Here is a 25462-nt window from a genome sequence, read left to right as displayed (position 1 = left end):
GTCCCTGCCATTGTATAAACCCTACGTATAGGGTCAAGCATCTTCCAATGGGCCGGAATTAGAGTTCCTACAGTATAGAGATTTGCCCAAGTACTAAAAAGAATCCTCAAAAATAAGGACGTTGTAGGTACTCTCAATGGGGTGGGCCCATATTCTTTTTTGAGTTGGGTGATGTTCCTCTTAATTTTCTTAGAGCAACTCCAGCCCTCTCTAAGAGGCTGGTTCAAAGCCTAAAAAACATAGGCTGACACTTAAAAAAACCTCTTCACCCCTAAAAATAGGCCAACCCAAAGTCCAAGCCAGTTTGTAGGTCGGCCCAAAATGGTTTAGGATAGAAATAGGCCTATCTGGCATCATGCTGACACCAGTAAGACGTCAGTGGACCATACAAATTTTTTTGCATTAGGCGTGTGGGAAACACGCGCGCGTTCCCGACACGACGGGCCTGTGTTGCAGGCACACTAAAGGGTGCAGGATATGGGCCACGTGGCTAAGTCTCAGTTGTTGGATTTCCAACGGTAAACAAAATTTGAAATTCAAACCTAATGGCTAGTGACGTGGCACAATCTAGACCGTTCAATTTTCAGATCAACAATCCAGATTTTTCGCCCTAAAACTTAAAAAATAATAATAATAATAATAAATTGTTAGAAATTAATAATATTTTTTTATAAATTAAAAATAATTTTTTAATATTATTTTATAATAATAAAAATTAATAATATTTTAATAAAATGGACTAGGCTATTTAGTTTTAAGGTTGGAGATGCACTTGGCCAATTACTATTTATTGCAACCAATTACTATTCATTTAGGTGGATTAAATGGACTTTGGGCCAGCTCATTTTTTAGAGGTGAAGTTGCTCTTAGGATTTGATACATTGCCTTATCCCCAATATATACTAATTTGATTTGAATTAAGTGTTTCTCATTTGAGAGACGAGTAATATCTTTAATAGGCTAAGACCTAATGGAGTCGCGCTAGGATACTTGAGTTATGTTAGTCAAATCTGAAATACCCATGTGGCTTTGAGCTTACTCTGAGGGCTTATCTGTTATTTCCAACTATCTTGAGTGTCATGTATCATGATCATAGAAAATCTTGGTCCCACAACTATGATAAACAAAGGTTTTTTTTATTTTTATTTTTATTTTTAATACAAACTATTTGTCTACTGTAAACTACTCTAATAGGATGGAGAAATGTTTGAACCTGAGACGTAATTTGTTAAAGTGAAAGACTCTAATAACTAGGGCAATTCATCACTAGCAACGACGATAACCAAAGCTAGAAAGCAAAATCAAATTAGCTTCGCCTTTTTCATACAATGATACATTTACACTAAAATAATGAAAAAATAAATTAATTATAAACTCCGTATTTTCGAAATTTCCTTACAATTGAACACGAATGGTAACTAGTTGTCTTTTTAAGGAAAAAAAATCACATGGACCAAATCCGAAATGAGATCCCTTCGTAATCCACTGCGTCTGCTGTTTCTCTGCCACTAAAACTAAAACCCTCCTTCTTCTTCGTAGCTAAAGTCCTACCAGGGTTTATGCTTATCGTCATTCCCTCACTGGAATATACGACACCAAACACAGAGCGTTTCTGTCGAGAACGATGATTCTCCAAACGACATTCACCGGCCCCTCTCTCTGCTCGTCGTTCTCTGCTCACCGGCTCCGTCCTCTTCTCTTCTCCAAACGACGTCGTGGCCGCACAAGCCTCTCCTACTGGCATTTCAATCCTCTTAAGCCTAGGCACTTCTCAGGTAATGTTATCACCTTATCACTTTCTCTTGTCATTCTTTGTTTGGTTGCTGAGAAAATTCGGATGTTATCATTTGGAAAGTACTGAGAATTGAATTTAATCGATCAAGAAATTGAATTTTAAACACTTTAATTCCTACTGTTTTGTTCATTGAAGTTCGTTTTATAAGATTTTTCGTAAGTTCGGTTATTATTTTGACTTCCCATCGTATGAAACCATGGCGAAAACATTTGTGATGAATTGGGGTGGTGCATTTATCATTTCTTTTTATTTCAGTTGCTGCTTCCGAGAATCGTGGCTTGACGTCTCCAGAGATTGCAAAGACCTTTGATTTTACTTCAGAAGAACGAATATACAATTGGTATATTGGTTTTTATACGTTTTTCATTTGCATTCTTTGTATGATCACCAAGAATTGGAGTAACCATGACAGATATAGCTTTAGTATTGGTGCTTTGTGCTTTGGTGTTATGCATATCCTCTGCGATTTTCTTTTGTTACAATTCACTGTCGATTTCTTTTTTTCTTAAGTTGAATTGGGGAAGCTTCTGTATCTGAAGGCAGCTGTTGAATTTATTGGGGCTTATGTTGTCTGATATAATGCTATAATTCTGCTGTTAGTTCTGAATGTAGAGGCTTTGTAGTATATTCAGTGCACTGCTCTGCTTCTGTGATGTTGTATTGCCTCATTGTTCATATTAATGAACTTATTTTGAAAAAGTTTATAGACCCCCCATCCGAACCCACACCCGAGAATTTGATATTTCGAAATATCCCCTTTATCCAAAAGAATTATTAACTAAAATACTATAATGATGTACTTTTTATTTTGTATATTCCCCATTCATGTGCAAAATGATTGGAAATTTTGGAACTGAATTTTTTGTCAGGGTCAGAAATGAGTTTTCACATTCTTTGAAATGGAGTTGAACAAAATATTATATCTATTCAGTCATTGAAAGGTAGTTTACACAATTCGGGATGACAGCACATATTTTTTATTTTTTTTTGGGAATATGTTTGGGTTGGAGTTCACATTTGACATCTTTCTCAAAATGATTCAGTTACCAATCATTCTCCAGGTGATACTAGTGCAATGCACCTGACATCATTTCTCAATTCTTCCCATATTGAAGCACCCTTAAACCAAGGCTTAAAAAAATAAGTATCCCCTTAAAAACACGGTCTCTTGTCTGGAATTTTACCTGGTAGTTTTCAAGGTTTCTAGTTGATGCTTCAAAGTGCATTATGCAGGGCTGGTCCTGCCTGATACTTGTGGGGCCTTGTATAGAAAATAAATTGGATACCTTGTATTATGCCAAAAAATACTGTGAATGTTCAAAGTATTGGTTCATTTTTGTTATGTTTCCTTAGTAATAATTGATCTATACCATTGCTCTACATTAGAATTAAAGATTAAGTTTCAAGAAGCTGTCTCTGTTACACAATCAGATCTCTGACTTACCTCAGTGATAAAAGCTTCGCTATCATGCTGCATTGGCCTATGGTGGATGTGCATGGATTTAATGCAGCGACTGTATTTTGCATTAATTTATTGCGAAAACTCGTTCTCACCTCAACTTAAAAGAATTTATGTTGCTGTGTGTGTGTTTTCGTATTTCTTGTTTTGCCTCAACTTTCACATATCAGTTTGCAGATTTTATCAGTTGGTGCTTACTAATCCATTTCTTATGTATAATCATTGCATATAACATATTCATCACTTCATCTGATTGTTAGGTGGGAGTCTCAGGGATATTTTAGGCCAAACCATGACCAAGGAAGTGATCCTTTTGTGATCTCAATGCCGCCTCCAAATGTTACTGGCTCCCTACACATGGGGCATGCAATGTTTGTGACTCTTGAGGTTGTGAAAGATGTTTATAAGTATTGGGATTTTACATTTTTGTTGAAGTGCATATTAGTATTTTTACCTAGCCATGCTTATAGTTATCTAGGCACATGTAAGTGTTGATTATGATTGTCATGTCTGGCCCAAGATTGTGTTTGTTTTCTAATTGCACATTCTGGGTGAGGTTGTACAAATATTAGTCCACTAATAAATGGAAAAGATGTTGGGAGAGACATGTTTTGGAATATCTAAATGGAGGAATGCGAAGTTGAAAGATTGGAATTGAATTGGAAGAAGTAAGGACTGGATGTGCAATCAGATTTTATACTGATGATGAAAGCAAAGTTGATAAAAATAGTAATCCTAAGTATCAACACAATGTCAGTTGTACCTGTGGGCCTTGTGGTGTAGGTGTATAAACCTCTTAAATATTGATATTTTTACAATTGGAATCCCTTTAACCCGCAATTCGCTGTAGTTAATGATGATTGGGGTGATAATGTAATCTTGGATTATGTCAAATTGTTCCGAGGACCTAATGTAACAAAAAGAACATTACTGAACTTTTGTCTGAAAAAATGTGGATGAACTGGGTTCAATTATTCCTAAATTTTAATTCAACTGCTTCTTATTTCTTCTATTCATTTTTCATTATTTTCTGGTAGGACATTATGGTTAGATACCATAGGATGAAGGGAAAACCAACACTTTGGCTTCCTGGGACTGACCATGCTGGTATAGCAACTCAGGTTTGTCTCTGTACCGCAAAGCCTATGTTTCAAACTTTCAATGGAAGTATTTCCACTGGTTTCACTTTTGCAATACTTCACGTCATCTTCATTTATAATTTTCTGTGTTCTACAACTGCTTGTATTGCAACTTCCTATATAATTCTGGAAGAGTTGAAACTGCTTTGATCTGATTCTTTCTTTGTTTTTTGAGTACATCATTGGGATTTGTTTTTTTTTTTTAATGAGAACTTTGTGGGTAAATTTTGGAATCTATATGTGTTCATTAGCTTTGGTTCTGTCTTAATTTGCACCCTTTTGTATTACATGAAATTGTAACTTACCTATCTTAGTTTGAATTGTTTTGCTCATACTACCCTTACTCTTTTTCTACCAGCTGGTTGTGGAAAAAATGCTTGCATCTGAAGGAATTAAAAGGGTTGACTTGGGTCGAGATGAGTTTGTGAGTAAAGTTTGGGAGTGGAAGGAGAAGTATATATTCTTATCTATCTTCCATTGTTTATCTTCTCTCTCTCTCTCTCTCTCTCTTGTGCATTCTACCATACTATATTTTTTTTTGTGGTTAAGGTAGTAAAAAGAGAGAAAAACTGTTTTTTTGTTTGTCACAACATGTAGAATTCCTTGTACAGGATGTTGCTATGGGTTTCATAAAGTTATATTACCATTTGGTCTACGCTGATTCACTGATAAATAATATCATTTCTTTTCAAAAAAGAGAAAAATCTGGCAAAACAATTTTGGTGTACACTGAGTATCTGATAAATATATACATTGGCCTATGGCATATCTACTGAACATATTAGGTTTCTCTTTTGATTTTGTGCGTTAGCTCTTCTAAATATCTAGTAAGTTCTTTATTCGTAAAGATACCTTTTTGGAGAATGGCCACTAAAGACGCTGAAAGCAAACTAGGATTGTATGAAAGTCTCATTTCACAAGCCAACAGTGGGTGGGATCAAAATTGGCCTTTGAAAAAAGATAAATTAGATACCCAAATTACAGTGTTTAGCAGGCTGCTCTCATATAGATAAATTAGAACTCTAGCCAAGTTCTCGCACATGGATTGCGTTTTCTTTAATGAAAAATAAATCTGTGGATGTTAATGTATATACACAGGAGGTGAATAGAAGAACACTCAAAAAGGAGACTTAACTCTAGAATCTAGAGAAAGTAAAGTCGATGGGATAAAAAGGAGGAAAACATAAGATAGACATCATATGGTTATAGAGAAGAGATAAATTTGTTTTCAGTTCCGAAAAGTGCTATTTTGCTGCCACAAAAACTTTAGCATTTTGATTCGACCATACGTAACAAAAAACCTAGAAACACAGAAATAGAATTCTAAAGTTAACATGTTCCACGCCAGCTAAACTCGCACTCCAATTAAAACGCAGTCTATGACTAACTTGGCATAATTCACACCATGGTAGTCATTGCAATTACAAACTTCCATTCTTCCCTTGCAACCAAGTACTCAGTTTTATTCCTGCAGCATGAATGAAGGATCATCGTATTCTGCTTCTGAGGATTAGCTAAGTTAAAGATTCTACTGAAAAGTAACCTATACCAGTCATTCGTTTCAAAAAGCATGCCTACTTTTGAAGAAATACCATAAAGTAAAATCTTGTGCAGTTGTGATTCTGTTCTGAATTCTCGTCTCTTATATTCAAAATTTGTGGAACCATATATGAGTAATTTATACTAAAAACAATTCCCATAAAGAGTGAATTGCTGCCATTAATGTTTAAATGAAATTTGTTATTTCTTGTTATTTCTTAATAGATTATTTATTATTTATAATATCAGATATGGTGGAACCATCATCAATCAGATCAAAAGACTTGGTGCTTCTTGTGATTGGAATAGAGAACATTTCACCCTTGATGAACAGCTAAGTCGTAAGGCATTTTTCTATCTTGTAGAACTCTCGTCAATTGTGAAAGTATGTATGAAATGTAAACCTTTGTTTTTTTTTTGGGGGGGGGGGGGGGAGGGGGAAGGGGAGGAGTGTTGTCGAGTTTCCATGAGTAGTAACTACAGTAGGGTAACTAGTGAATTGTTTAGGAATATACGCATAAGTTATTGATTTATATTTTTTGTTATACAAGCAATATTGGGGGAGTGGGGAACCGAACCTAGGACCTCGGGCGCATGGGTAAATGCTTTTAACCACTTGAGCTACAAGCCCCTTGCATAAGCAAGGGTTATTAAAACCTTTTTTTTGCGCTCCAAGATGTAATAAAGGGAGCAGTTTTAACTTTAAAGGTCACTAATGTTGTATTGTGGTCATTTTTATTTTTTATCTCTGAAAAATCATATCCTTTTACTCCATGCAGGTGCTGTTGTTGAGGCCTTTGTCAGACTTCATGAGAAAGGTTTAATCTATCAAGGTATAGCCCTAAGTTCCCCTTAAAGTTGTTCCATAATCCTAGATTCTGAAGAACTTTGTTGTGGCCTGTGTCTTTTTTAATGGAGTTCTGAAGGTGGGTTTGTTTTGCTGCTGAATCCCGTTGTCTTTAGTTTTTGTTTTTCTCTAGAATCTCTACTTCATTTTGTGACAACTATTCTCATCATTTGAAGTTCTTAGCTTTAAGTTATCATCATGTGTGTGGGATGGCTAGTAACAATAAGCTGCTATATGCTCTGCAGCATGCCAACTTTGTGAAACATTACGTTGATTCGTTGTATCAGTATTTAGTTGAGTCTTTCTGTTAAAAGATACTTTTTCATTAATTCTGTGTGGTGACTTTTAGGAAATATATGATGACATATTTGTACCACAAATATGCTACTAGCTTCGTGTTGGATAGGTTTCGTGTTTGTGAAATTTTGGAAGAATTGAATTATTTTTGAAAATTTGAAATATGTGGTGACATATTAATCTGATAAAGAACTGGTATGTCAGAATTTTCATTAAATTCTTGTATATTGAAGTCTTAAGCTGACAGTTTTTTCTTCTGAATAATAGCAAAAGTCAAGATGTATGGAATTAGCTCTCTTCTGTTTATAACGATTATGTTTCTATGGTGACTGAAGCAAACATTTCTGTCATAACGGTTCAAATTATATTCACCTTATTATTTTACACTTTTTTCCTGATACTTTTCCTCTAGGTTTTGAGTTGATTTTTGGAAGAGCTGGCTGTCGCGTTATCGTTCACAAGAAAGTGTGACTTACAGCCAATTAAAAACTGATATATATTTTTTATTTGTTTATTAACGTAGGGTCCTACATGGTCAACTGGTCTCCTAGTCTACAGACTGCTGTTTCTGACTTGGTAAGTTTCATCTGGTCTCATGTAGGTGTTGCTCTCTAATCTCAATTCAGCTTGTGCTTTTAAAATGCAATATTTGACATGGCCCTTAATATTTGTGAACAGGAAGTAGAATATCATGAAGAATCTGGAACTCTTTATCATCTTAAGTATCGTGTTGCTGGAGGCCTAAAGTAATTGGCAGCTGACCATTTCTCATTCCTTTATGAAATGTGATTTTAATGTTATACATATTAGAGTGTAGAAGCATATGTTTTCTGTTGTGCTATGACTGTGCTGATGCAAAATATTCCGTTTATATATGGTTGCTAGGTCAGATATTGGGTTAATCCTCTCAGCTCTGTGGAGTTGCCTTTTTCTCTTCCTGTTTCTGTTTGGGGTGCTTTGCTTGACCAACGTTTTTGTTGTTTCTGCTTCTTTCCTCTTTTGACATAATTTTTTATTTCTAGAAAAACAATTTGATCCCTCTACAGAGGAAAATTTATTGGCACAATAACTGTGACATCTCATAGTTCAAACATTGGTAGTTTAGTTTGTGTTTGACAACTAACTAATATACGAACAAAAATATGTTTATTTTCCACAAGATTTTGGGAGTCCTTAAATTTTACGATCTTTATCAGTCATTCACTTATATGATAAACTCGGTTGCACATGATAACATGTTTGTTTGTATATTCTTCTACACCTGTGTGTCTATGATGAGATCTAACAATTTTCCGAGTTACATTATGCACTCTCATTGGTACCTCCTGTACTCAGGTCTGACTATTTGACAATAGCAACAACACGTCCGGAGACATTGTTTGGTGATGTAGCTATTGCTGTGCATCCTGAGGTAGGGTTATTTTGCTTGCATTTCTGGCTTTCATAGGAGTTTAGTTATGAATCGACCAGGTGATGACAATGCTTTTTTGGTAAATAATGTTTAAGCAATTTAGAAAGGTTAATAGGGTAAAACATTTTGGACATTACTTTTGATTCTTTTGGACCAACATCTATTTACCTGATCTTTTATATAAATTCCTAACCTAGGCTTTGTTATGAAAATGTAGATTAATGAATAGGTCCTTAAGTCTTTAAATTCTATTAATGTAATATTTACTTAAAAAGTCTGTACATGCACAATGGTCTTAGATCTATGCATATATTGCTTAATTTTCTGAATTCTACGGCATGAAACCTAAGCTTGTTTGTTTACGTAGTTACCTTTGTTTTCTTCCTTATTTAGTATTGTTTAATTTCTTTTAATAAAAATTTTACTATTTGGGGAGGGATTACAATAATTTAGGTGAGGGGGGAGTTTCGAACCCAAGACACATGTGTAGAAACCCAACATCCTATTTCTTTAGTATTGTTTAACTAACAACAAACCCGAGGTGTAAGAAGTTGTAGATGTACAACTGTTTTGAGTGTTGAAATTACTTTGTATTCCCTGTTTGGGAACTTCTGATATGTTTTGTTTTTTTACTCCTACGGGTCATGTTCACCTACATTTGAATCCAAGGAGTCTTTTTTTTTTTTTTTTTTTCTGAATGAAGAACCCTCATTATTTATAAAGGGAAAATTTAAATCCTTGTCAGTCTAGATCACTTTGGCATATTTATTTTATGAACTAAGAGACCTAAAAGGCCTCCAACACAGCCACACATATGGGCCAACCAAATAGCATAATACTGTCGCCACACCTAGTCCAATACAACAGACCAGAGCCTAGATGAATCATACTAAAGGGAACATGCCTAAAGTGTTTCGGAAAGCATGGCCACAAGAAATCAACTGTCCCACGATGAAATCAACTTTTATTCCCTTCTTCAACACTTCTTCCTTTCCCACCACACCCCCCAAATAGAGTTCAAAACTACACAATATGGGCCTTATTCTTCAAAAAATTCCACGACAACCCACTCTACGCCGAATGCAAACCAGAAACTGCTAATATGTGACCCAAGGGAACAATATAGGAACATATGTTTGGATGTTTCACTCAGCTGTTATGCCCTTGAACAATGCTGGTTTCTATAATATTTGGCTCTGTGCTTTTTCCATGTTTGGAAAGAATTAATTACCTTATCCACAATTTTTAGTTTTTCTTTCTATTCTTCTCCAATGGTATGTACTGTTTGATAATGGCATGCAGGATGATCGATATTCTAAATATATTAACAGAATGGCTATAGTGCCTTTGACATATGGCCGTCACGTCCCTATCATTGCAGACAAGGTAAAGCATCCTGGACTACTTTTCTATATAAACCATTGTATTTGATGTTGTAGTTTTATTGTTGGTATGATGCCAAATCCCAGTTACTGATGCTGAGATCTCTGATAGATATCGTGCTCTAACAGTAATGTCTAGGGATGTTTAGAAGTAGAAAGTTAATATGGGAGTGAATTTATTAGTGGATGCCTCTTTGATTGGGCACGGGTCTGTGTGCAGTTCCTTACATCGATTAATAAGTATGGTAGAACACGAGTGCAAGGTTAGAAATCAAGAAAAGTAGTGATGAGTTTAAAGTTAGTTTCTTATTCTTAATCATGTCAAAAGTTCTACCCAGGTCCCTTACCCTAGGTTTATGTGTTGGTTTTTGTTCTGTTTTTCTTTTTGGTGCCGGCCTGAACGCTTTCTTGATTCACCACTTCAGCTTATTCACTTGCTGTAAAGTTTATAATGTAGCAGAATACTTATTTTAGGCTTTCTTTATTCTTCCCTGCTATATAAAACAAACACAAGGAATATTGTGGTTATGTCCTTGACTCCTTGCAGAACTATAAAGTGGTTGCCACAAGTTTTTGTTTTCAATACTAAATTACGTAATTAATTAGAATCCTATGCTTGTGAAAAGTAAAATAAGAATAATGTTTGGAAAAGTAAAATTAGAATCCCGTCCTTAGCAAAATTATATTTGATTTGGTAACTGAATCAAGAGTATTGTGCAAAGCGCAGGACCTGCTGTCTGGGGCCATATTGCTTTACTTCTTTTATAAGGCATCATTAGTAATCAGAAAATGTGAAACGTCACCAGAAGATAGATATTTGTTTTTGTTGATATTTCCAGTTCGCTATTTGCTGAATGATTACCTTTAACTGCCTGTCTGAATCTCCTATAATTCCCGGTAAATAACTCGATTTGTGGAACATTAATTGTTTTGGCAGCATGTTGATAAAGACTTTGGCACTGGTGTGTTAAAGATAAGCCCTGGACATGATCATAATGATTACAATCTTGCAAGAAAGCTTGGTCTTCCCATACTTAATGTCATGAACAAGGATGGAACACTAAACAAGGTTGCCGGACTGTACTGGTAAATGCTGTATCAGTTTTCTTGGATTGTTGAACTTGAATTCACTGGAGAACTGCATCTTTTATCTTATATCTTATATTTGGTAATGAAATCTGTGATTCTGTCAGTGGCCTTGATCGGTTCGAGGCCCGGAAGAAACTTTGGGCAGATCTGGAGGAGACTGGTTTAGCTGTAATGAAAGAACCACACACTTTACGAGTTCCCAGATCTCAGCGTGGTGGAGAAGTGAGTTGATAGCTTTTCACATTTGGGTTTAGAACTTTCATAGTTTGAAACAATTGTAATTTTCTATGAAGATTTTGTTACCTTCACTATATATGTTTTCATTCTTTTGTCCTCCAAATCTTTTCAATATCAGGTTATAGAGCCACTAGTAAGCAAGCAGTGGTTTGTAACGATGGAGCCCTTAGCTGACAAAGCCCTTAGTGCTGTTGAAAAAGGAGACTTAAAAATTATACCTGAAAGATTTGAAAAGGTATGCGTTATTTGGCCTCATATTGACCCCTCTGGGATACCAAAAAGTAGTTTTCCTCTCCTTTCTGTTGGAGCCTTCAAGTACAAAAGGAAAAAAAAAAAAAAAAAAAAAAAAAAACCTATGCAGCTGTTTTCTTTTCTTTTATTATGACTAGAAGCATAAGTTTTTTTTTTTTTTTTTTTTTCAACTTTTTGCTTAAGCATCTGATCGATGATGCATAAACAGAAAATTTAGTGAGAGAAGAAAGGTATAAATAGTGAGTTAATTTACCTAGTTAAGCTTAATTTTCAAATCTAATAATATTAGCTCAGTGAAAAGGAGCATAATTGACATTTTGAATCTTTAGTTGACAGAAAAAGGTTTTCGTAAATAAAACAGATTAATGGGCCTGTTCCCAGCACAAGTGCTGATATCTGTTTTTACACCTCTATTTCTCTGTATTGCATCGCAATTTGAGTACCTTATGTCGATAATGCAACAAGCTCTCTTCCCCATTTAGGCGGTGGCTTACCCAGAGAGATCTGCTATATTCTATACTCACACCCATGCCTTCTATTAAATAACAGATTTACAATCACTGGCTATCGAATATTAAGGATTGGTGCATAAGCAGACAACTGTGGTGGGGACATCGAATACCAGTTTGGTACATTGTGGGTAAAGACTGTGAAGAAGAATATATAGTTGCAAGGAGTGAGGATGAAGCTCTTGGGAAAGCTCAAGAAAAGTATGGAAAAGATGTGAAAATATATCAGGATCCGGATGTTCTTGACACATGGTTTTCGAGGTCTGTCACGGATTGCCAATTATTTAATTTTTTGTGTAGTTTGTTTTCTATCAACTTTGAAAAGTCCCACTTTATTTCTATAATTTTGAAAGCTGCCTAATTTTTGGGTAGGTTATCCAAAATTACCATGTTCATTGCTAGAAGGTTGTTAGCCCAAGTGGTGAGTGGAGTAGGAAAAAGAGTTAGAACTAGGAGACGTGATTAGCTAGACTTCATCCAGTTACCAAAGAAAACAACAAAAGATTTTAAGAATATCCATTAGAATGCTTATACTCAATCATGCTCGATGAAATCAAGAAGTTCTTACGCAATAAGTTTCAAATTTGTGTACGTGTTGATGGCCATGGGACAATCTATTTTCATCCTATGTATCATATAGCATAAAATACATGTTTACTTGATGCATTATTGATTGGTTTAGTGTTTCCGCATGATTCATACAAAGTTTCATGCTTTAAAGTTAATTCCATGAAATTTACATCGAGACTGACATTTTCATTCTTAGTAAGAGGGACTTTGCTATTTTCTTTTTATATCATATACCTAAAACTTTGAAGACTCTAGCCAACGCTTCCAAGATTTAAGATTTAACTTGCCTATTTAGAAAATTTGTCTTAGCCCATGAATACAGTTTTGCGCAGTTGTTTGAAGGGGTTATGTGACCAAGTTGACTGTTTATATAGTTGTAATGGGAATTGTACATGATCTTTCGAACTAATAACTATAAAAGTATAAATATGGAACTAATTTGGTAATTTCTAAATCGAACTGATACGTGATTCATGATCTTTGGATTTGTAAGCAATGAAGCAGCATATTGTTTAAAGTACTATAGTTTTTATCAAATTTCTAATGTTCTGCTGCATGTGGAAGCTTTTGATTCACAATTAATGCATACATACTTAGCCTTTTTTTAATCCACATCAAGGCTTCATATATTTGACATTCTCTGTAATTTGACTAAATATATCTCTTTTCCTTTTCACAGTGCACTGTGGCCTTTCAGTACTCTTGGATGGCCAGATGAGTCAGTTGAGGATTTTAAGCGGTTTTATCCTACAACAATGCTTGAAACTGGGTAAGTGCATCCCTTGCCAAGCATTTGCCTGCCATCTGTATTCGTTTTCCCATGTATGGCTGCATTTAATACTGAATCTCTCTCTCTCTCTCTCTCTCTCTCTCTCTCCGTAAACCTCTCCTTCCGTACCTAGCTACTAGACATCTGATTCCCCTCATCTCCCCTTTATTTGCCCACCAAGACTAACCATACCATCTTCTCTTTTGGGGCTGCTTCTATGGCTCTTGTGGACTTAATTGTTCTAGATTTGTTCTTCAAGCCCAATCCATTCCCAATATCTGGGACTGTTTTCCCCCTTGTGCAAGGGGGTAGGGTATTTTTCTTCTGGCCCCAATGGTGTGGTAGCTGAATGATGAGATCTCTTCCATTTGTATGCCCTTAAATGAGAAAATTGAGGACTGATATGATGTTGTGGAGGTTGAACAAGATGGGAGTGTTTGATGCAAATTGAAAAGGTCTTTTTCTATGGCCTTCTTCGGGAGTGGGCAATGGATTTTTCCTTGCACTGCAGTTTGGCGTACTAATGCATATATAAGGCATAATTTTTAGTGGTAGTTAGTTGAAGTGAAATCTTCTCTTTGATTACCAATTCAGTATTAAATGAGAAAATTTACATGGTTGCTATGTAACTCATTATACGCGAAATAGTAGTTAAATCTGTTTCTTCATAAATTCTTTACCAATGATATGGTAGTGGAGCTGCCTTCCATGTGCCACAGTTTGGTTTACAGGATCATGATTTATATTTTTTTCAATTAATAATAGTGTCTCTATCATTTTATATTTCAGTGGTAGATAAGTTATCACTAATTTGTAAGGTTTAATAACTTTATTATTTGGTGATCAAGCTTGCTTCTTTGAAAAGGGGGTTGAAGTTTATATTATTTGTTGAATGTTTGAACAGGCATGACATATTGTTCTTCTGGGTTGCGAGGATGGTCATGATGGGAATTGAGCTCACAGGGACAGTGCCATTTAAATACATTTATTTACACGGTCTCATCAGGGATTCACAAGTAAGTTGAAAATGCACAATAATACTACTGCATCAATGCTGATATTGTATTTTAAATGTCTTTTTAGCTTGTCATTGTTTCTTGAGTATTAAATAGTTTATTCCCAAGCTCTCCCTTGTGTGCTTACTTTGACCATCCTTCAAATTATTTGCTAGTAAAGTTTCTGATTATATGGATGTCGTTAATTTGTTGGTTACGTTTTGCATGGTGTGTAGGGTTAATTGTCTTTTGGGAGAGTGCTGATTCTGCTCTCTTGCTTTCCTGTCAGTTTTCTTTTCTGTTCTGAGTGGTTCCTGTGGTCTTCTTGACCACCTGACTTCCTCTTTGTATTTTTTCTCTATCAGTACGATTGTCTCTTTATCCAAAATATTATTTTCACGGTTTTTGGGTTGTCCTCCTTGGATGGATTTCAGATTTTTTTTCCTAATCTTGTATTTTCCAGATTACTTCCAACAATCTGATAAGACACCAGTTGCTTCTCACAATTCATGCAAGATTGATTCTTAAAGAATATCTCGGTGAGATTGAATGCAAAATAGGGTTTTGCAAGTGGTGGACCAATCTATAAACCTGAGAGAGAGAGAGAGAGAGAGAGAGAGAGAGATGATAAGACACCAGTTGCTTCACACAATTCATGCATGAGATTGAATGCAAATTGTTTTGCAAGTGTTGGACCAAAAATCAGTGAGAGAGAGAGAGAGAGACGTAACCATTTGAATGGCTTTCTTTGCTGAAACTCCCAAATGGACTTTCAATCTGAAATGAAAGCAGGGAAATCTTCTTGAGCCCATAAAAATTTAAAGAATCATTAAAAATGAACCAAAAATCCAATACTATATGTCTCACCTTGTGAGACCCTAAACACCTCTACTTATGCCTTCACCTATGAAAACACTGCTATAAACCATTGTTTTATACTTACAATGTAGTCAGACAAAACCCTTGATTGTTCCTTCTTTTTTTTTTTAATCTATTCTCTAAAGCATTTGTACTCTACTCTTACATGTCTGATGTTGCGAGATATGAAATAATTTGTGTAACAATCATTTCAGGGCCGAAAGATGTCGAAAACATTGGGGAATGTAATAGATCCATTAGATACAATCAAGGAATATGGCACAGATGCTTTAAGATTTACAATTGCTCTAGGGACTGCTGGCCAGGTTTGTTTTGTTGTCACTTTACTTATGAATCAATTCTGCATTTATTCAAAATTGTCACTTTTAAAAACAAACTGATTTTACTTTATTTGCCGACGAGAAATACGTGTATGCAGTCTTCAGCTATTGCATGTTAATAGCTTGATACAACTACCATTCTGGCTGATTTGGGTGTTCTTGTTGTCCAGGACCTTAATTTATCCACTGAGAGGTTGACATCCAATAAGGCCTTCACTAATAAACTATGGAATGCTGGAAAGTTTGTATTGCAGAATTTACCCAGTCAAAGCGAAGCATCAACTTGGGAAAATATACTTTCTTATAAGGTTTGTTGTTAACACAATCTCAAGTCATACCAGAAAACTTAAGTTGCATACGTTTCCTACTGAGCTATGAAGTATAACTTCCTCTCTCAAGGATTGACCAGAAAATGCTCCACCCAGTCTCATATAAGTATCTCTAAACTTATAACTTCCACTTTTGAGGTCTAATGGTCAGGCCCTCAAAAAAAAAAAAAAAACGAGAACTTAAATTGACCTGATATCACCAAAGTTAGCCCCAATCTCGTATATGTATCACAAACTTGTCTGCAAGGCACAACATTTCTGAATGTGTCTGAATTCATTTAGCGAGTTCTCAATTACCAAAGCAAATGGGCAGGTTTCGGTTGATGCTGCTCTTTTATGATTGAAAATTCTCTAAAGATTTCTTACAAATTACTTCACTTGCTATAGTTGTCTTTCTCACTTTTACTCTCTGAATTTGTTCATACAATGTGTTAAATTAGCCAGTAGCACACTGGCTGATTGTCTCATGAATGGGAATCAAATAGATTCTCCATGTAAATGTCATAACCACTCTATCTCTCCACATTCCATAAGATGCAATCATCTGGTGCTATATCATATCATGGCCCATAATTGTATCTTGCATTTCTCCACTAAATATTAGAAATTTCAATCCTACTGTACTTTAGCGGTGGTTGTTTTTACATTATAGGATGATGAGTATTACTTGTATTGCTTCTTAATTCAAGACAATTCTTTTTCAGTTTGATAAAGTGGATCTCCTAGACAAGCTACCCTTACCAGAATCTTGGGTGGTAAGATAATTGTCAGGTTAATTTTCTGTATTGCCTGTTGATTTTACTTCTTTGTTTAACCACTCACTTTCCTTCCTTTTTCAGATTTCAAAACTTCATTTGCTTATTGACACAGTCACTGCAAGCTATGACAAATTTTTCTTTGGAGATGTTGGAAGAGAGACGTATGAATTCTTTTGGGGTGATTTTGCTGATTGGTATGTTTGGAGTTTTCATTCAAATGTTTACCGTCAGATCATTATTGAAAGCATCATCTTATGTTCCTATCTATTCATTAAGAAAAATTAAACACAAACTGGCAGAACACTTCTCCAAAGGTGTTTACTGAGGACATAAAATCTCTGTGGATTCTAAGCCTTGCATGGAAATCTACAATGTTTTTAGACTTTCCACCCAACGCCAATTGGTTTTTGGTTGGATACTCTAGCTTTAACAGTTTATGCAAGAACAATCCACGTGTCAAGCCCACGCCTGCTGGTTTGGGGTTGGTTGCTACTTTAAGAACGTTCATTGGATACAGTGAACAACCTTGTGTAGCCTAGCTAGATGACTGGACAACTTCTCCCTTGGTTTGGGGTTGGTGCTACTTTAACAACTTTCTTTTTGTCTGCTGTTATGTAATACTATGAGGTTCATCTCTGTTTTGTATAGCCTAGCTGATGACTGGACAACTTTCTCCCTGTATTGTTTTGCTCTTTTTTATCATTGAAAGTGTGTTTCTTACTACATAACAGAAACCGTTTTCTTTTTCCTTTTGTTAATATCTTCTGCGGCTCTGCCTAACTCAGATGCATTACATCTTTTTCAACTGTTGTCTTTTTTCACTTATGCAGGTATATAGAGGCCAGCAAAGCTCGTCTTTACCACTCTGGTGGTGATTCAGTTGCTTCTGTCACACAGGCAGTTCTATTGTATGTTTTTGAAAACATACTTAAATTGCTACACCCCTTCATGCCATTTGTGACCGAGGAACTCTGGCAGGTAAACTGATTCACTATATACACCATCTGTGTTAAATTCAACTTCTCTACCGATAAGGTATTTATTATTTTCTTAAGGTTTAATTATTAAAATAAGAAAATTTTGCTTAGGGTTTAAGGTGGACTGCTTGTTCACCTTCATTGTACTGTTATCCCTGATAATGTTTCACTGTTAAAATGAATGATTGATTTGATATAGGCACTCCCCTTTCGGAAAGAAGCTCTTATTGTATCTCCATGGCCACTGACTTCACTTCCAAGGCAGAGCAACTCGATTAAAAAGTTTGAGAATTTACAGGCATTGGTGAGTAGATATTCCTTCGTCCTTGTTTATTGCTCCATATCCAAGTCCATGTGGCACATCTGGTATCTTCTATATTTTTCTTGTAGTCAATTAATTGAATCACTAAGTTTGCTTCTTTGTTATTCTTAGACTAGAGCTATCAGAAATGCTCGAGCAGAATATTCTGTTGAGCCTGTAAAGCGTATATCAGCATCAATAGTTGCAAATGAAGACGTCACTGAATACATAATGGTACGTATTCATTCTCCAGCCAGATTTTGCACTTGATTAAAATGTAAGAGCTGATGAGGTGCTTATTCAAGTATGTTCCTGTATTATTTTGCACTTTTATAGTAAGAAAGATATGAACGAACTTGTATAGAAAATTGGTGGATCATTGTTGGAACTTCCGGTAAGTGTGGACACTATAGAGCCACAGACTGAATCATAAATCATATCGTAAAGCTGTCCACGCCCCATGAAACCTTTGTGCGAGATCCCACTGGGCCAATCATGGCCCTGATATAGCAAAACGAAGTCAGGACTGGTCCTAATTGCTGAATCATGCATATGTTCTTCAAGAGTTTCATGCGTCTGAAGTCTCATCTGAGCTCGGATTTCAAATTTTTTTCAGTGAAAATTGAGATGACTAGTTGCTGTCCCTGTTCTTTTGATAAGTTGTTTATTTATGTGCATATATGTTTGGATATAATTATCATTTGCACTAACTCACTTAAATATTTGAATTTATATTTTGATGCAGAAAGAAAAGGAGGTTTTAGCTCTTCTGTCCAGGCTAGATTTGCAAAACGTCCATTTTACAGATTCTCCTCCAGGCACGTTTCTTCATGGATTATTTTCCATTTGACGAAGGACCAGAAATGTTCATGTTTATTGTCATTTATGTTTATGGATTTATATGATCTGATGTTGAGGCATATATTTTGGTGGATGTCATGTATTTTACTTCAGGGAACGCGGATCAATCAGTCCACCTTGTAGCTGGCGAAGGACTAGAGGCATATCTCCCTCTTGCTGACATGATTGATATTACTGCCGAAATCCAACGCCTATCTAAGAGACTTTCCAAGATGCAGGCGGAATATGATGGACTTAAAGCTCGGCTCAGCTCTCCTAAAGTATGAATTCTGTTAATCATGTTCATGCATTTGGCAGTTGGCATTGATAGGCGAAAGTATTTGACATGTCTTCTTCCCCAAAGATCCATCGAATGAAATGATTGGATTTCGATTTTGCTGACAGGGATAATTAGTAAAAAGTAACCAAACTTAAATAAAACCTAAAACATTTAGTAGGATGCATTGGAATAACTAGATATAAACAAAAAGTCCTTACACATAATGGTTCGCTTAAGATAGCTGGAACTATTAGAAAATTTCGCTTATTATGATGCATTCATGTTATGTTGAGTCCTTTCTTTCTTTAGGATAGTTCCTTCCCATGCTGTTCATGCATTCCCAGGTATCATGTACCTCTGACGATATCAGCGTTGTACATGCAGTTTGTAGAGAAAGCTCCTGAGGATATTGTCCGTGGAGTGCAAGAAAAGGCGGCAGAAACAGAAGAGAAGATTACTCTCACTAAAAACCGTTTAGCATTACTCGAATCAAATGTTCTGGTCACATAATAAGACCCTCTGTCTGTCATCCATAGCATCCATCCATCTTAATTGGAAATATCTCCCTGCCAGATTGATATTCAATTGTCCATGGACTCAAGCCCATGGGATTTACATCTTCTGCATTGTAACACTGGTGATCGGTGAACGTTTCCTCGACAACAATTTCTTACCATATGGAGGATCTGAGGATAGATGTGCAGTAAACTCGGCTTTAGATCAAAGAAGTCTGGGTGCATGGCAATTCCCGTGGCCCATGCCAACAAAAAACCAGCTGATAGACTGCTTCAAGTGTCAACGAAAGTGTTTGCCGGATAGACGCCTCGGTATTGTTGTCTTCCTGTGACAATGGATGTACATTATTCAGATTCTACTGACATTTTTCTTACAATATAAGGGTACGTAGTTAAGGCTGTAGTCAATAAAGACAAGAATTTACGGCCAAGGCACCAAACATAAGCAGCAATCAAGGAAACATTAAGACATTCAACTGGCACCAAGGCAAACTGGAGTTTCGCCTGAAACCAAGGACGCTAAAAACTCTTAAGGCTCGTTAGATGTCTAAGATTGGCTTGGCTTGGATAAATCCGCTACATTCAATGAATGTTGAACAGAAATACAGATGTCAACTTGCATATTTTCTCCAAGTGAAGGTAGAAGATGAACAAGTCATGATGAAAACTTGTCACTCTCAATCTTACCATTTTTGTGGGGATTTTGCAACGACAAGTTTTCTTTTACGATTTCTTCATCTTCTACTCTCACCTGGTCAAAATATGCAAGTTGACGTCCATATTTTCATTCAACATTCATTAAACGAAGAGCGAGTTTTCCAATCCAAGCTATAATCCTCCTGAGCATCAAACGAAGCCTTAGAGGCAGTTTGATAAATATTCGATTTTTTTTATTTTTAGTTTTAGTTTTCCCTTTTGGTAACATGAAGCTTCTCGCTTAATCCACTTAGTGAACAGTAATTGTCATTAATGAACAATAACTGTATTTTGCAACATGAAGTTTTAGTTTACCCATTTGGTAACATGAAGTTTTAGTTAATGCCGTCCAAAGTAAATAGCCAAACAGCGTGCTTAGCAAGCAATGCCATCTGGACAAGCCGCTGTGCTATCCTATCAAACACACAGATATGGGGCTTTCCTATCTGTATCCTATCCTAATGAAAATAAAAAAAATAAAAAAAATAAAAAAATGGCATGCGACGTGCTCTCCACTTGAGCTGCACATTAACATCTATGAGAACCAGATGGGACTTCAACCTTTCAAGCGTTTATCAAGTAATGAAGCTTCACAGCCCCATTTGTTATCCTAACTTATTTTTTCTAAGGGAAAATGGTTTTCACGCACCCCTTCTTATCCACACATTTTTTGTTTTTTAGCTGTTAAATTCAACAATTAAAGTAAAATTAATTGTCAGAATTAACAGAGGGTGCACAAGGTTAAAAGATTGTGTTGAAATCAGTACCCAATTCTCAATTAATCATCATGTGTCCCATAGTGTTGTTTTGCATTAGATTTTGGAGAAACTTTAAACCCTAAATTTTTTCATTGATTCCGTTTGATTCAAATCTAATTGTAAGAAATAAAGAGAAATGTGTAATAAAATTAAAAAAATGTCTGGTTATCATTTCTCTTGTACATTCATCTAATATGTGTTTCGTAAGGTTTATTAATTTTATTTAAAAGAAAAAAAATGGTTACTTATTTATTAAGGAACAATGAACATTATTAATTGGAATGATAGATTTACTCGAAAAAAAAAATTATATATATTATCAAGCCCAATATTTATAAGATTTAATCCTAAAACATTTAACCAAACAAAAAGCAAGCCACAAGTCAGCCACTGACTGAACCTTCCACCCAAAACCCAAATATTCCCTGAGCCAAGGTTAGCCATGGACTCCACCACTACCCCTACCCCTACCCTTCTTCCCCATTCCCAATCCCAATGCAGCAGCCCACTCCTCTACCCTCCACCCTCCTCCGCTACCAAGCTCCCCATCAAACGCAAAAACCCCGACCCCATTAACCCTAACACTAACCTCTTCTCTCCCCAACTCCTCAGTGACTTCAACGACGTCGTCCTCGTCCCAATCCCACCAGATTCATATGCCCAAACCCTCAGCACCGCCAGAACTCCGCCGTTTAAGTACCACCGAGTCTGGACCGAGCCCGACGAGCTTCTCTTCCTCCAAGGCCTCCTCGACTGCGCCTCCCATGGCGGCTTCTCCTTCCCCAAAGACCTCCCCCTCTTCTACGCCCGCTTCTCCGCCACCGTCTCTCACTTCTACACCAAATCCCAGCTCTCCGAGAAGCTACGCCGCCTCCGGAAAAAGTTCCGAGTCGTCTCGTCCCGCCTCGCTCGCGGCCTCTGCGAGTCCCAGCTCTCTCCTCACGATCGCGCCCTGTACGACCTCTCCGGGAAGCTCTGGAGCCCCGAGTGCTGGTCCACTTCCCCGTTCGGTAACAGAGAAAAGAGCGACGCCGGAGAGTCTGATAATTTGGCGGCGGCGGATGAGAATCAGAATCAGAATAAGAACCAGAGCGTTTCGGATGATCTCGATGTCGAAAATGATTGCGGCGATGAGGTGAAGACGACAAACGAGTTGGCACGGCCCATTGCTGCGCTGGCGGCGAAGAGTGTTCTGGACGTGTTTGATCAGTCTCTCAATGAGGTTCGGATGCTTCTTGTTCAACAGGGTGTGCTCTGTTCTGACCCGGTTCGTTTGGCTTCGGGTTCGGGTTCGGGTTCTTCGAATGAGGGGAAGACTGCAATGGACTTCGAGAGGCAGTGGCAGCTCCAACGGCTTGCTGAATTGGATGTGTTGGCTCAGAGATTGAGGTTGGTTCTCGAAGACTCGAATCGGTGGCAATGAGTATATGTGAGTATGAGTTTTTCTACAATTACATATGTATTTTGTATAGGGAACTGACATATGGTAGTGGAATTGCTATAGATTGTTCTCTTTATTCTTTCAACTGTTTGTAAATTTCGTTCTTATCATCATAGAGAACAGAAGGTTTAGGTTTGAATAAGCACATTTAATTCATCTGTTTTTACTCGTTTTGTTAATTGCATCTAATTGATTTGTTTACGTGATTACATTAGATATCACGAGGGCAAGCCTTGGCGCAACGGAAAGGTTGCTCTTTTCTGACCGAAAGGTCACGGGCTCAAAACCCCCGACCCTCACAAAGCGGGGAGCCTTGTTGACCTGGGGTCGCCCCTTTACCACATTTGATAAACAGGAGGTGATTACTTCAGATATCTTCATTTGCTACCTGATGCATGGTCCTTAAATCCGTAGTCAAGGTTCCGTACATGTTAGACATAGAATTCGGCCTTAATTAGAATAGGTGGTCTTTGTGTATGTGATGCCAATGTTTTATATTAGAGTACTTGTCAATGGTATGTCCTACACTGAGAGTTCTCCACATCGATAGGATTTGATATTTGCATTATCCCAAATTCTCAACGGTGGAACTTCGGCCAGAATTATTTGTTCGCATTCAATCTTCTGATATATTGAATTAAGTAGTTGGGAACTTACATGATGTACCTTAGACACAAGTACAATTGAACCCACACACTCTCCATCTATGGAGCAGGATTCTAGTAGGTGGTTAACCAGTAGAACACCCATCAGATAGGCTAAAAGGTTAGATTTATGCCGTTTAACAAGTAAACTTATCCTTCTCAGTATGTAAATCGTGCAACCACAAGGTGAGGTTATTCGGAATGCCTTCCGTGACCATTACAAAGGCAAGTGAGGGGGATTTGCGAATGACACCTTCCAAGTAGTGATTTGCAAATCCCTCCTACATGCCTTTGCAATGCTCATGGAGGGGTTTTCTAATCCCCTTCGTCTAACATTTTGTAGTCTACTCAATTGCTTGGGACTTACTAATCCCTCACCCAAACATAGCCTTAGGTTTTACTTGCATTCAAGTTCTGAAAACTTTTACATTGTGCATTTTTTTTTGTTTGTTCTTAAGGGCGGCCCTTAAGGTTGCCTTCCCTTTATACCCATGGAAGCGTCTTCCCTTTATACCCATGGAAGCGTTTTGAGTCATAGCTGCACAACAGCAAAAAAGGTCTCTTTAGGGTTTTCCTTCCGAACCCTCCTCTTCCCCCACCTGGGTTTTCTTCGTGAGGCATTGCTCTGTTTTGCGCTGGGTCTCGGAGCTTGTTTTTCTTGAAACCCTTTGGCAAATAGCTTTCATGTTATTTGATTCTGGTTGTTTGAGTCAATGGGGAGCTTCTGTCCTACTGGTAAACTGTGTCCTTGTAAATCTCTCACTCTTGGGTGGGTAACATTTTAATCCCCTTCAGGTTGGAAATGGGGTTTTTGGCAAGAGTCGTGATTGAATTAGATGCGTGAAAGAGATCCATTTTTTTATGAACTCAGTTTTTTGAGGCATTTGGATTTGTCTGACTTATCTCCCATCATTATTTTGATTGCTGGCACACCACAGTAACATAGGTGTGGAGTCACATTATGAGGCATGGCTACTTTCTTCCGTCCTATGATTCCCATCTCCGTATGTGTACGTGTATTGTTTCTAAGTAGCTTCTCGATTTGTCACTTAGTATTACGGTTTAGTTGTATTCCTTTTCACTTGTAACTGAGAGGTTTCAAATTTGATTATTGTCAAATGTGAGTTTGAATCACATTATTGCTAGCCCATTATGAGGCTAAGCACATCCCCCCTCCCCCCCCCCCTCCCCTTGATGTAGATAATATTGTCTGTTTAAAAAAATAAAAATAAAATTACTCGAGATTCCGGTGTTCTGTGATTGAATTCTGTTTGTGATTTTATCACGTCGTAGTTTCAAAATATGTGTTATGGAGCATTGACAGATTAGAATTACATCCCATCTTCCATAATGTTAAAAATGGAAATCCCCCAAATGCACCAAATAATACAATGCATTGCTTCAGCACCAGGTGGGTGCAAGTCTTGAATTCACATTTTGCTACTACAAGCAAGCAACCCTTGACAATAAACTACATGCACTAATTTGAATGAAACAAAAACAAACGGTGTATTGTATTTGCGTTCAAAACCCTAACATTGTGTTTGGATGAGAAAACCAGACATTGCAAACAGTGCAAGGTTAAAAACCGGACATTGCAATTTAACGTGGTTCACTCAAATCGAGCTACATGCATGTTAGTGTTTCAGTTTTTTCACCGTGAATGTAACGAGACCATCGATATGGAAGATCTCTTTATTTATCTGTCAAATTACTTTAGGTCAATAAAGAGCATCACAGTGCATTGGAGCATGCAGAAGTGGTGTTTTGACTTCTTCCTACGAGCCGTGCTCACCCGCACTTTTGTTTTTCACTTGTGAAGTCGCTCTTGAAGAAAAATGTGCCGGGGAGAATTTCTATTCTTTCTACTTGGTTGACTTTTGTAATTAAAAAAAAAAATGTCAAAAAAAGAAAGCTCACATCTTAGATAAAAATCAGCAACCTTTCAAAATTGTCTGGGCCCGGGTTTGGTACTCTTTTTTTTTTATATTTTTTTTATTTTTATTTTGTTTGGTCTCCACTTGGATATAAACTTACCTAACATTGGAAATGCCGTGACAGTCTTTTAAGTAATTATGCATTGTCATGAATTTAACTTTTTCGATCTCCACTTAGATGTAAACATATCAAACATGAAAAATGATATTGTTACGATATTTCAAATCAACCATACACTGTCACGTGTTTTAACTTTCATTCATTTAGCTTAGGATACCGCTACAGTTTAGATTTGCATATAGGTCTAGCTATAATAAGAGTCTTCCTCCCACTTGTAAAATGAAAATGGTCCATGGTGCTTTAGTGGTGCTACTTGATTGGCATGCACAAACCCTCAAACTGCATATTGAACAAGTGTCCCGACAATACTCTCTTCTCCTCGCAGACGCAGCCCGACGAATACCGGATTGGAAAAAGGAATCCAATCCAAGCCAAA

At 36.9% G+C, this 25462-nt stretch overlaps 2 protein-coding genes and 1 non-coding gene across 3 annotated transcripts; all 3 read left to right on the top strand.

The window, feature by feature from the left end:
• Positions 1–1467: 1467 nt before the first annotated feature.
• On the top strand, positions 1468–20498 carry LOC137738889 (valine--tRNA ligase, chloroplastic/mitochondrial 2-like). Its single transcript, XM_068478360.1, has 27 exons — positions 1468–1775; positions 2051–2135; positions 3515–3641; positions 4292–4375; positions 4752–4846; positions 6182–6273; positions 6712–6765; positions 7600–7652; positions 7755–7822; positions 8412–8487; positions 9790–9873; positions 10807–10955; positions 11063–11180; positions 11314–11430; positions 11997–12217; positions 13206–13295; positions 14200–14311; positions 15364–15474; positions 15660–15797; positions 16523–16573; positions 16658–16770; positions 17407–17554; positions 17753–17857; positions 17987–18088; positions 18600–18672; positions 18809–18975; positions 19359–20498. The coding sequence occupies exons 1-27, from the start codon at positions 1625–1627 to the stop codon at positions 19482–19484; spliced, it is 2910 nt and encodes a 969-aa protein (XP_068334461.1). The 5' UTR covers positions 1468–1624; the 3' UTR covers positions 19485–20498.
• Positions 20499–21329: 831 nt separating this feature from the next.
• Positions 21330–23220, top strand: LOC137740866 (probable transcription factor At5g28040). The gene is made up of 2 exons (XM_068480670.1): positions 21330–22372; positions 22600–23220. Exon 1 carries the CDS (start codon positions 21386–21388, stop codon positions 22364–22366), a length of 981 nt encoding a protein of 326 aa, XP_068336771.1. The 5' UTR covers positions 21330–21385; the 3' UTR covers positions 22367–22372; positions 22600–23220.
• Positions 23221–23837: 617 nt separating this feature from the next.
• Positions 23838–23936, top strand: LOC137741231 (small nucleolar RNA Z266). The gene has a single exon (XR_011069259.1). It is a non-coding gene; the product is annotated as a small nucleolar RNA Z266 (small nucleolar RNA).
• The last annotated feature ends 1526 nt before the right edge of the window (positions 23937–25462 follow it).

This window comes from Pyrus communis, chromosome 7 (assembly GCF_963583255.1).
Source record: "Pyrus communis chromosome 7, drPyrComm1.1, whole genome shotgun sequence".
Lineage (NCBI taxonomy): Eukaryota > Viridiplantae > Streptophyta > Magnoliopsida > Rosales > Rosaceae > Pyrus > Pyrus communis.
The sequence above is the reverse complement of the archived record's forward strand: the minus strand, read 5'-3'. Positions and strand labels throughout refer to the sequence as shown.

Bases quoted from the DNA above. Each gene is read 5' to 3' on its own strand.
- LOC137738889 (XM_068478360.1), top strand. From the start codon at position 1,625: ATGATTCTCCAAACGACATTCACCGGCCCCTCTCTCTGCTCGTCGTTC. The intron at 4,847-6,181 runs GTATATATTCTT...TTATAATATCAG, and splicing joins GTTTGGGAGTGGAAGGAGAA to ATATGGTGGAACCATCATCA. The intron at 9,874-10,806 runs GTAAAGCATCCT...TTGTTTTGGCAG, and splicing joins TCCCTATCATTGCAGACAAG to CATGTTGATAAAGACTTTGG.
- LOC137740866 (XM_068480670.1), top strand. From the start codon at position 21,386: ATGGACTCCACCACTACCCCTACCCCTACCCTTCTTCCCCATTCCCAA.